Source organism: Malus domestica, chromosome 17 (genome assembly GCF_042453785.1).
Source record: "Malus domestica chromosome 17, GDT2T_hap1".
In the NCBI taxonomy this organism is placed as follows: domain Eukaryota; kingdom Viridiplantae; phylum Streptophyta; class Magnoliopsida; order Rosales; family Rosaceae; genus Malus; species Malus domestica.
In genome coordinates this window covers 872,132-882,953 of record NC_091677.1, presented here as the reverse complement: position 1 = coordinate 882,953, position 10,822 = coordinate 872,132, and the positions used below count along the sequence as shown (strand labels likewise).

At 40.0% G+C, this 10,822-nt stretch overlaps 3 protein-coding genes across 4 annotated transcripts; 1 reads left to right on the top strand and 2 right to left on the bottom strand.

Moving 5' to 3' along the window:
- Nucleotides 1-1,571: 1,571 nt before the first annotated feature.
- LOC103404209 (putative calcium-binding protein CML19) lies at nucleotides 1,572-2,403 on the top strand. The gene has a single exon (XM_008343098.4). The coding sequence runs from the start codon at nucleotides 1,692-1,694 to the stop codon at nucleotides 2,112-2,114; it is 423 nt and encodes a 140-aa protein (XP_008341320.3). The 5' UTR covers nucleotides 1,572-1,691; the 3' UTR covers nucleotides 2,115-2,403.
- A 471-nt stretch (nucleotides 2,404-2,874) lies between these two features.
- LOC103404210 (protein LYK2-like) lies at nucleotides 2,875-5,499 on the bottom strand. 2 transcript variants are annotated; one of them, XM_029097606.2, is made up of 2 exons: nucleotides 5,369-5,499; nucleotides 2,875-5,183 (listed from the first exon to the last, which is right to left on the bottom strand). In XM_029097606.2, the coding sequence occupies exon 2, from the start codon at nucleotides 5,140-5,142 to the stop codon at nucleotides 3,073-3,075; it is 2,070 nt and encodes a 689-aa protein (XP_028953439.2). In that variant the 5' UTR covers nucleotides 5,143-5,183; nucleotides 5,369-5,499; the 3' UTR covers nucleotides 2,875-3,072. The 2 variants fall into 2 exon arrangements, with proteins under 2 accessions (XP_028953439.2, XP_008341321.3); XM_008343099.4 differs by having other exon boundaries at nucleotides 5,280-5,493.
- Nucleotides 5,500-8,163: 2,664 nt separating this feature from the next.
- On the bottom strand, nucleotides 8,164-10,578 carry LOC103404212 (ribulose-phosphate 3-epimerase, cytoplasmic isoform-like). Its single transcript, XM_008343100.4, has 7 exons — nucleotides 10,236-10,578; nucleotides 10,126-10,130; nucleotides 9,635-9,697; nucleotides 9,439-9,545; nucleotides 9,214-9,311; nucleotides 8,649-8,783; nucleotides 8,164-8,512 (listed from the first exon to the last, which is right to left on the bottom strand). The coding sequence occupies exons 1-7, from the start codon at nucleotides 10,350-10,352 to the stop codon at nucleotides 8,357-8,359; spliced, it is 681 nt and encodes a 226-aa protein (XP_008341322.1). The 5' UTR covers nucleotides 10,353-10,578; the 3' UTR covers nucleotides 8,164-8,356.
- Between the last annotated feature and the right edge of the window lie 244 nt (nucleotides 10,579-10,822).

Sequence of the window (10,822 nt, the reverse complement as noted above, 5' to 3'; positions counted from 1 at the left end):
CAACTTTAATGAAAAACTCTCGGTACTGTTTATTTTAACTACACTAAAAAGTCAATCATGGTAGTATTCATTTTACCCCTTATTTTATCCTTATCGTTAAAACTCATAGTTTTTAAGCCTTTTTCATTAGTTTTCCTAAGTTTTTAAGAAAAACTAATGAAAATGGCTTGAAAACTTTGAGTTTTAACAATAAGGACAAAATAGAAGGTAAAATGAATAGTACCAGAATTAACTTTTTAATGTAAAAATATAGTTTTTCGACACTTTTCATTAAAGTTCCCAAGTTTTTATAGGTGAGCCTTTATAAGATTAAAAAACAGAACAAGTAGCTACTTGTATCAAATATTTAGGCACTAGTGGATAAAGAAACCGTTTAGAAATCTGAATAGAATCACCACCAAACCAAAGATCTAGAATGTATTTTTTTAAGATAATAAGAATTTATAAAGAAACAATCGGGAAGGTATAGAGAACAAGCATGTCGAACATAATTAAGAGGTTACAGTGGCTAAAAAAACCACATAAATTTACAATTACAAACCATTATAAAGACAATATAATTGTCGAACCACAAGAAAGATAACAACCCTGCAAATCATAGATTCACCATAACAACATCATGAGAAAAAACTGCACCACCTCTAATGATCTTGTAATTGTTAGCAAAAATATACTGCTATGAGCCACCTCCAACAAATGTCGAGTTTTCTCTTCATAGTTCTTCGTTGTGTGCACAAACTAAAACAAAAACCAACCTTAACTGTGAACAATAGCCACTGCTTAAATATCTAAATTTGATTTGTAATCATAGCCATCACAAAGACTTTTCTCGCTAGAGCAAGACAATGACCTTAATCACGAAAACTCTTCTTGTGACAACGAAAGGGCAACCATAACTAAATAGAAACACAGAAGAAGAAAAAAAAAACCAAGAGAGATTGTCACCAACTCCAAAATTAACAGCCAAAGTCGGCTGTTGACAATTATTATTATTATTATTTTATATAGGTTTTTCTCTAGATAGTGGCTATCCAAAGAGCTAGAATTTAAATTCAAGGAAGTTGCTTCCCACTTTCGTATATTTCTTCTGGTGGTTGAGGTGGTTTTTGGCGGTTGGCGACAGATGGCATCCAAAAAAATCTTTTGCTTCGAGCTGCTTCCAGAAAGCTCGAATTAAAGTCAGTCGGTCAATAAAGTCTAAAATCCAATCTGTGTGCAGTGCAGTAAACCAACAACTCCTCTGTTGTCACGTTTTTGTTTTAATTTGGCCGTTTTTTTATATTCCTTATATACAGAAAATTGTTGGAATAATAAATGTTTTGTTTGTCTACAACTTGTTACGTGACAATTATTTGTTCGACAAATTATTTATTTTTTAAACATGTAAAATTATCTACAAACCAGTTAAGTAATATTTTTTTTCATTTGTAAGTTAAAAATATTAAATTTAACTCAGAAATATGTTGAATTCGATATTTAATAATATTTAGCTCAAATATTTTCTTAAATAAAAATATTGTTCTACAAAACATAGTCTTGCACACGTTATTTACGAAAGTACCACCTACGCACTGAAGTACCATCAAGCCGGTTGGTCAACCACGACACGCGCATTGTCTCATATATTTAACCCAGAACCAAGAACCAAGAACCAAGAACACAACTTCCAGAAAGAAAAAAGGTTTCTAGCAATGGATAAAGTAGCACAATACGAGCGCGTTTTCAAGCAGTTTGATGGCAACGGAGACGGAAAGATATCACCTATTGAGCTGCAACAGTGTGTCGGGGCGATAGGCGGCGAGCTCTCGCTGACGGAGGCGGAGGTGGCGGTGGAGTACCTAGACTCGGACGGCGACGGGCTGCTGGGGTTGGATGACTTTGTCAAGTTCGTCGACGGAGGATGCGACGAAGAGAAGGTTAGTGTCTTGAAGGAGGCTTTTAAGATGTACGTGATGGACGGGAGTGGGTGCATTACGCCCAAGAGTCTTAAGAGGATGCTGAGTAGGCTCGGCGAGTCCAAGAGCGTCGACGAGTGCAAGAACATGATTGCTAGGTTTGATCTCAACGGCGATGGGGTGCTCAATTTTGATGAGTTTAAGGTCATGATGTTTTGATGGATGGTGTAGATATGAAGTGTGATTTTGGTTTGTTTTTGCTACTTCTGTAATTTTTGTTCATTCGCTGTTGCTTGGTTTTACGGCTCTAGTGCTGTTTTCAGCAAATCTAACCTGAGACAGAGATTGTTACATTCGTTCATTTGCTTCTATACTGCGTATTTGGATTAGGCCGGTTCATCAGAACATTGTTTCTACTCTTTTGTTACTGAGTTCGAATCGCCTATTTATATGTACAAATTAGTTTAGAATATTGCATTTTTGTATTGAAAAAATGCTTTTCTACTAAGTCGTCTACTTTTTCTCTCTTTACAAGGGTTGGTGTTACTCCTTGTTCATGCAGTTTCAATTGTCTACCTCATGCTTGACTAATCGGAAATTTTGTACTAGTTACGGTACTTTTAAGTCAATCATGCATTGTTATGTATTTTTAACTTGCTTATCTTACATTTTGTCGTTGTCTGGGATACAATGACCACGACATGCATCCCATGTGCAAGAGGGTCTTCTATTGTTCAATATTTTGAAATATGAAAGCTTCGGCGCAATGGAAAGGTTGCTACTTTGTGATCGAAACGTCACAGGTTCGAGTCATGAAAACAACTTCTTTACAAAATAAGGATAAAGCTACATATACGATAGACGTTCCCTTTCTGATAATCGCAAAACGAACGACCTTGTTAGCTCGGGTTTGAATTTCAATTGACTGATGTTTGAATGAGATAGTAAATGCAGCACATGCTCCTATACAACAAAGCAATAAGAAATCATGTATATATAGAACCAACCACCATTGAAGCTCTGCACCAATAAACTAAGTAGCTAGTGCCTAGTAGTACCAATGCCATTTATTATTCGAGGAGACAAAGATGTTACATATATATACAAGCAGAAGAACCCTGTGACATGCACCAATAAACATGTCTTCTGTTTGCAATGCATCCTCCCAATGCTTTGTTCACACATTGTTTGCCGCCGCCGCCTTCACCAGCGGCTTACAAGAGCTCTCACTGATCAAAATATTCTCCCCCTCCACGCTTTTCGACTCCTCCACCAATCGCGACAACTTGTGGACAACTTCCCCTGCACTAGGCCTCAAACTAGGGTCTTCGTCGACGCAGGCCCTGGCTAGATTTGCCAGTGTGACAGCTGCGTCGAACGAATAGTTATCCCCCAACGCGCTGTCCATCCACTCTCTTAACTCCTCTGCATTGTCCAAATGCAACACGGATTTGATCTTCTCTGAGAGGTAAAAGTTTTCTTCTCCATCAGCGCCCGGCCTGCTTATTGGCGTTTGTCCACACAAGACCTCCAGCAACACGATGCCATATGCGAAAATATCAATGCTTGAAGAAATCACACCCTGGTGAACATATTCGGGTGCCATGTAACCCAGGCTCCAAGACGCGGCAGGGCTGGTTGGACTACAATGTTGATCGTCGGAGTCATTTTCAGCACACTTTGCCATGCCGAAATTCCCAATCTTTGCGTTGAATTCTTCGTCGAGGAAAATGTTTCGGCTCTTTACATTACGATGGACATAAGGGGGGTTCATAATGTGGTGCATGTACTGCAATGCCATGGCTACGTCAAGACATATCCTCAGCCTTTGGCTCCACGTCAAGAAACAATAGCACGACGCAATGAACTGGTTTTTGATTGCCAATCCGCCATGGAGCCAGTCCTTCAAAGATCCATTATTCGCATACTCGAAAACCAGAAACGATTCTTGCCCCTCTGGCCTCAAGCAAGTTCCCAACAGCCTCATTATGTTGGGGTGATGATGAATGGCATCATGAAAAAGACCAAACTCAATCTTCGAAATTGTATCTGGCTGTATGCGCTTTACTGCCAAGTTCTTCCCGGTTAGGCGGCCATGGTACACAGATCCTTCAATGTGGTTGCCGGAACTGAAGTCCTCGGTTGCTCTGCTCAGCTCCTCAATTTTATACATCTCCACCAGAACCTTTCGCGGCGTGGTTGTCTCGATGATCTGACCGTCAAAAGTAGCTTGTGATCCCTCAAACGAGACTTTTTTGTCACTTGTTGTCCTCACACTTAGGCTGAGCTGTTGCAGATCCACATCACATCCTTTTGGTGAAGTCTTTTTCTTTTTCTTCATCTGAAATAGCAAGAATGCTGCCGCGACCGCAATGCTGGCTCCAACAACGACTCCGCTAAGCGCGACATACAATCCAATCTGGTTCATTTTCGCCTTCTTCTTGTGGGGACTAACTGCAGGGATGCTAGCTGCTGGAAGGCGCAAATTGGGTTCCCGGGGTTTTCCTAGGGGACCGAGTATAGGTTTTCCTTCAAGCGGAATCAGAAGAGATGTAAGAGGTGTCAAACTTTCGGGTCTAACGCTTTTGAATGATCTGTTATTTGCAGATATGATAGCTTCTTGTGTTGTATTGAACTTAACAGCCAAATCAGAAATCGTGTCGCCTTCACTCACAGGATATGAAATCAAGAGTCTTGATCGTGTCACAAGTCGAGATGATGAAGAAGGACAAGCACATCTCAAGGGGATCACCAACTGAAGCTTATCAGCAAGCCCCCATGGCGAAACGCCTGGATTCCTCTCTCGAATAGCTCTGCAGGTTGTCAAGCCCTCTAGTGACTGAGCAATGCCATAAAAGCTCTCACCTTTCACACTAGTCCTTGTCAACTCGGCACAAAAAACACCACCATTGCCGTACTTACAATCAATCGGTATCAACAAAAGCTCGTCTTTAGGAAGAAACTCCGTGTCAGCTGAAAATCCGTTCGCGTCTGCTATCACAAACGGACTGATGCCCAAGTACGAGCTCAGATTGGAGAGAGAGGAGTAGTACGCGTTGGTGCGAAGAATCGCAAAAGTTGCACACTTGTTCTCTACAGATGATGCATTTGTAGCGTTGCAGTAGTAGCCGGAAGCGTCGGGAGACGTGGACTCGCAGCTCAAAATGTTGTGTGGTTTTTGTTCAAATGCAGAGACAGTTAGAAGCGAGAAGAAAAATAGGAAGGAAGAAGCAGCTGCGGCAGCCATGCCGATGAACCACTAAGCTGACCACTCAGTTCCACACGAGCCTATAAAAAATAAATAGAGTTTAAAAACACTTTGAGGGAGTGAATATTTTGGATCTATACAAATATAATTTAGAAATTTGAACGGGAGAATTTTACCAAAGTTGTTCATGAACAAGATTCTTGGGGATGGCAAGGAATTTGTATATATTAATCCCTCTGATTCCAGCTGTTTACTTAGTCCTTACCTTGGGCTAATCCATCCATCCTCCATTACCAAATGCTAGCTAATGGGCAGCTACTTATCCCCAAGTTCCAAATGCCACTTATCAGATACACTTTTCTCTGGATAAGACGTGTTATTGATACATAATCCGTCATTTAGCAATTAACACTGATCACAAGCAGTTATTATCTAAACAAGATGCTCATTAGTTACTTAAAACGACGAAATATTTGATATAGTGTTGATAAGCTATAGGTAACATAGGCAGGTAACATGTCAATAGCAATCGTGTGCAATCAAATATTATCCACATAATTCATACAAATATTGACATTTTCGATACAAACGAAAGAACAAACGTGAATCATTTAAGCTTTCGGAATGAAAAGATGGAAGAAGCTAAATTGGCAGGCAGGCAACATCAGTAGGGATAAAAATGATGCAAGATTTGGAGAAATTTGAGGATAAAAATGAACTGAAATACAATGGAAGAGACAGCGATGCAGGTTAAAAGTGAGGCATGAAATAAAGGCCTACGTGTTATTGATAGGTCAAGTTGGTTATGAACAACCTAGGTTGACAACCAACACCCTTCACCAATAGATCAAATATTCGTTTTCAGTCATAGCTTAGAGATGAAACCAATAAGCGTGTACACAATGAGGTAGTGGAACATTGGAACACACTGATGTTGTGAATTCTCTCAATTAGACTCTCTCAAGAAATTAGGGTCAGGGTAAAAGTGATAAAAGAAGATTTAGGAAGACTTAGAAAGAGCCTCTAAGAAAATATTGGAGTATTTTGAGCTAATGAATGACTTGACACAAAACCGAGCTCAGTGGCGTTTTAGGATTCATACAACCGACCTCACTTGGTGGGATAAAGCTTTATTGTTGTTGTTGTAACCTTTCTGGAGAAATTCTTGTGGGTGACAACGGGACTAAGATAAGAAATCATTGACGGTATAACACTGACCGGTGCTCAGTAGTTTCGGGATTGGTCAAGTATGGTACAAATATGATGTAACTAAGATTCAGTTTACCTGATCCGATTTTCGAACGCAATAATTTCTCAAATTTTTGGTCCGTCAAGTCTAACTAAGATTCAGTTCGGTTAATTTGTTTGGAAAATCCAACCATAAAGTTGGATGTATGAGTAGCAATTCCCATATTTCACAAAAAAAGTTCGAGCACATCCCAAGAGGGCCAAAGTCGAATAATGGAAGGCACTTTTCGTTCAAAGCAAGATTAAGAAATACAGGTAGCAATGGATGAACCGAAGAGTCCCAACAGTGAAGGGCACGTGATAACACATGCTGACCACTTCCCCTGGTCAACAATGAAAGATTGACCAAAGTACCAACTTGGGACTTTGGAGCATGCCCAAGTTCCAAGTTTCTATCCAAATATAGGTTAACTCGAATCACCGAACACGTTAACGAAACAGGTTAACCCGTTATGACATGTAAATGACACGATATGGAAATTACTTGCATAACCCATCAAGGCGACACGAAACAATGCAATCTCATACCGAGTTGGGTCATTATCGGCATCTATTAAGAACCCGTAAAAATAAAAGGTTTGACACGAAGTGGTCAGCTAAAATAACATGTATGACACAAAAACAATACAAAAACAACAAACACGACCCGTTTGCCATGCTCAGGTGAGATTAAACTTATTAATAAAAATTAAGAACTAGATTTCCCCATTTCTCATAGGCATCGATCGGATCTTGCAATTTTCTGTTTCATTAATTATGTAATTAAGTGTTTAATTATGTCTTAGTTTATGTGTTTTCATAGATCTTCCGACTGTAGTTTCTTTCTCTCGCATGAAATGGACTCGAATAAAAAATAAGTAGTTTTATGTAACAATTCAATAGTGGATGCCAAATGCAAACATTGTGTTCAGATCGCATATGATGCCTGCTGCACGTGCTCTATACTTCACAGATCAGGAGAACAACGAGAAATTTTTAATTGTGACGGGAATACGAATGGTACACCACGTTTTTTTATGTAAGTGGTGGAAATTTTTAATTTTTAAATTATTAACCTTTTAATACACATAACCCATCATTTCTTTAGGAACATGTGATGTACCACCTCGTGTGACGGTTACACTGAAAATATCTCTAGAACAACATAATCTTGATAAATAAACATGCGCTGACGTGGAACACAGGATTTTCTGGAGAAAGTTTTCTTAGAAAACAATTTTGGCCAAACAAGACCATATTCATACCAAATGCAGGCAGATAAAGATTTTCCCTCATAGGGAGAACTTTTCATGCACAGAAATGCTACCGAGTTAGTATCCCAAATCAATTACATATCGCCATGTAAAAAAGTACAAACAGAATACAGTGAGTGAGATACCGCCTCAGCGACATCCTTTGTCTCATGTACGTCTATTTACAGGGCGGCCATAGTAAGGCCAAATTCACCTTATACCCCATTCGATAACTGACTACTAAGACGAATAATTTCCGAGCACGTGGGATTCTGTTCTCTCTCCCCCCACAGCTGATCTCAAAAGATAAAACCATGATGATTTGCAACACCAAAATCAGCATTCATATTTACGCAGAAAGTGGGAAATCCCTAAAGGCAATGAACATGTCATCACTACGGTTGTGTTTATAGCCTCAAGCAACCCGATAACAAATAAAAAAGATCGACAGAAATGTATGCAACGTATCAAGGGATTGCCAACTGCAGGATGTCATGATATTCAAGTATAAAATAAAAGCTGTAAATAAGGATCGTAGACTCGCAGTTCTTTGTCATGTTAAAGAAGTTGTATGTGTCAATTCATCGCTCAAGTAATTTTATTCCATAAGCCTGATTACGCTCGAGAAAGTAACATACATGGAGTGAATGTGCAGATAACAAGTACAAATGTTATTATTCATAGCGCAGATAACTACAATTCGATCATAGAGGTGCACTGTAAATATATGTTGATAAGAAAAAACAAATTGTGATGTGTTTCCCATACCAGTATCAACTTTTTTGTTGAACTCCTTCAACGCTACTTCTCAAAAGGGATATTACTGTAGCAGGCTCAGGGGCTCCGAACACAGAGCTTCCTGCAACTATGCAGTTGGCTCCGGCTGAAGCTGCCATATCAATCGTCGAAGGCCCTAAGCCACCATCTACCTGTGACATGAGATTGAAAGCAACTTTAGTACCTGTCCCTGGAAACCCAACTCTTAAAAAATGTGTGTCGAGAGATGCAACAACAGAACTTCTATATAGAAAAGTTCAGAAGAAACATAACGGATAATTAACTCACCTCTATAGCTAGTGAAGGGTACCTTTGTCTCAGTGTGCGCACCTTCTCCATCATTTCCGGCATGAACTTTTGACCACCGAACCCAGGTTCTACGGTCATAACAAGGACCATTTCCACATGATTTTCACCTTCAATCTGTGGATAACACAACATCATTCGAAAATATTTCCGGAGTAGACAGCTACTGAATACTAAACAATGCGTACAATGACTAAAGATCGGATTTTCTTTCTTAGGTCATTGAATGTCATGCAAGTAAGCCTGGCCAATCAATACATACACAACTAAAAAAAAAAGGTCGTACCCAGTGCACAAGGTTCCCACTTTACGCAGGGTCTGGGAGAGGTGAATGTCGGCTAGCCTTACCCCCATTTATGGAGAGGCTGCTCCCAAGTCTCGAACCCGAGACCTACCGCTCATGGGCGAAGGCACTTGCCATCGCACCAAGTGCGACCTCTTCAATACATACACAACTAAACAAAACAAAACAAAAATTGAAAAAAAACCCAAAAAAAAGGAGGGGGAAGAAGAAACAATTAGATAGAAAGAAAGAAAGAAGTAAGACCAGAGGATAAACTTCTTCAATTGGCGTTCCGGGCTTTAATGCCACACCTGGCGTCATGCCCTTGGACTTAATTCTTTGAACAAGTTCTTGCCAATTGTCTGCAAAAAGAAGGACGACGAAAGTGAATGAAGGAAAAATAGCAAGTCCCTCCTGTATCAAGAAAATACCACACGAACAGGGAATGGAAGTAAAATAGGAACATCTCAATTCCCAACTACAGCCAACCTTTCGATACTTCAACATGAAATGTAAAACCTGAAGCACCGGCTTTTCCCATAGGTTCGACATAATCAAGAGGATTTGTGACCATTAGGTGACAATCAAGATACGCCCTGTAGGCGAAGAAAAATAAACGAATGATACCACCAACATCCATTTACGCTCGATAAAAATGAAAATAAAACAATGTCAAGGTAGTTACTTTGTGTGCTTTCTCAAACTCTGAATGACCGGAGCACCGAGTGTTAAATTCGGGACAAAGTGCCTGTTGGTAAAAAACATAAATGAATTCAAGACCGCTAGTATTTACATTTGTGAGAAGCAAACGTTGCGATTAACATAGAACACAAGTTAATTACAATGTCTTCAGTAAGCACATAAGAAATGTTTCATAAGAACAACAGAAAAAGAAAGCAACTTCATGGATATATTATGCAAAGAAGTCGACTTGAACAATAACAACAAAGCCTAAGTGGGGTCGGCTGAATGAATTCTAGAGCGCAGCTAGAACGACATTGCGCTCGATTTTGCGCCAAGTCTTCGTTTAGTAACTATTAGCTACTTCGTTGTATCAAAATTCAACCAAGTAAATGAACTAGCTAAACAAAAAGGAATTAGCAAACCTAATTCGTTTGCAGCCACTTGAGATTCATGGGAATTACTAAAAGGGCAACAAAAAAGAATCAAACCTACCCATCCTGCAAAAAGTACGAGAATTTTGTCAAACATTAGACATGGTGTTAGTGACAAAACATTGAAATTCATCGGACGTAGACAAGAGAACAGATGGGCTGAGGGCGTACCATGATGTCCATGTGGAGCCAATCGGCGCCGCATTTGAGCATGCGCTCGGCCTCTGATGCCAAATTAGCGAAGTCCGACGACAGCATCGACGGTGCTATTTTCGCCGCCACACCCATGTTTTTTCAGAAGCCGCCGGTCTACTCAACTTACTTTTCAGTTTTTGGTGGGAGAGAAAGACGCCACAAATCCGTGAAGACAAATAGCTGCTGGGGTTGGTGGGAGAGGGACCAGTCGTTAAGAGCACTTCCACCGTGCTCTTTTGACCTGTGGACAGGCACCATTTGCAATCCAATTCCCTCCGAAATTAGCTCCAGCCTAATCGGGTAATTGGGCTATGGAGAGCCCATGGGAGAGGGCAGACGGGAATTCCAAGACTTTGAGCGTTTGAGGAGGAGTGATGCAAGGCTAATGTTAGCCACGTTATTAAAAAATTTGGATTAGGTGCGTGCATAATACGCACGCATGAGGCGCGTTACCGACAAGATTTCAGGAGGTGGGACCCGTGTTGCAGCCCTCTAAGTAGTAGTTGAATTTGGATCGTTTGATTTCTAGATCAACGATCCAGATTTTTCCGATTTTAAAAATT

Coding starts and splice junctions, on each gene's coding strand:
- LOC103404210 (XM_029097606.2), bottom strand. CDS start 5,142: ATGGCTGCCGCAGCTGCTTCTTCCTTCCTATTTTTCTTCTCGCTTCTA.
- LOC103404209 (XM_008343098.4), top strand. CDS start 1,692: ATGGATAAAGTAGCACAATACGAGCGCGTTTTCAAGCAGTTTGATGGC.
- LOC103404212 (XM_008343100.4), bottom strand. CDS start 10,352: ATGGGTGTGGCGGCGAAAATAGCACCGTCGATGCTGTCGTCGGACTTC. Junction 9,546..9,634: donor AGTTTGAGAAAGCACACAAA/GTAACTACCTTG, acceptor CTTCGCCTACAG/GGCGTATCTTGATTGTCACC. Junction 8,784..9,213: donor TTGAAGAAGTTTATCCTCTG/GTCTTACTTCTT, acceptor TGTTATCCACAG/ATTGAAGGTGAAAATCATGT.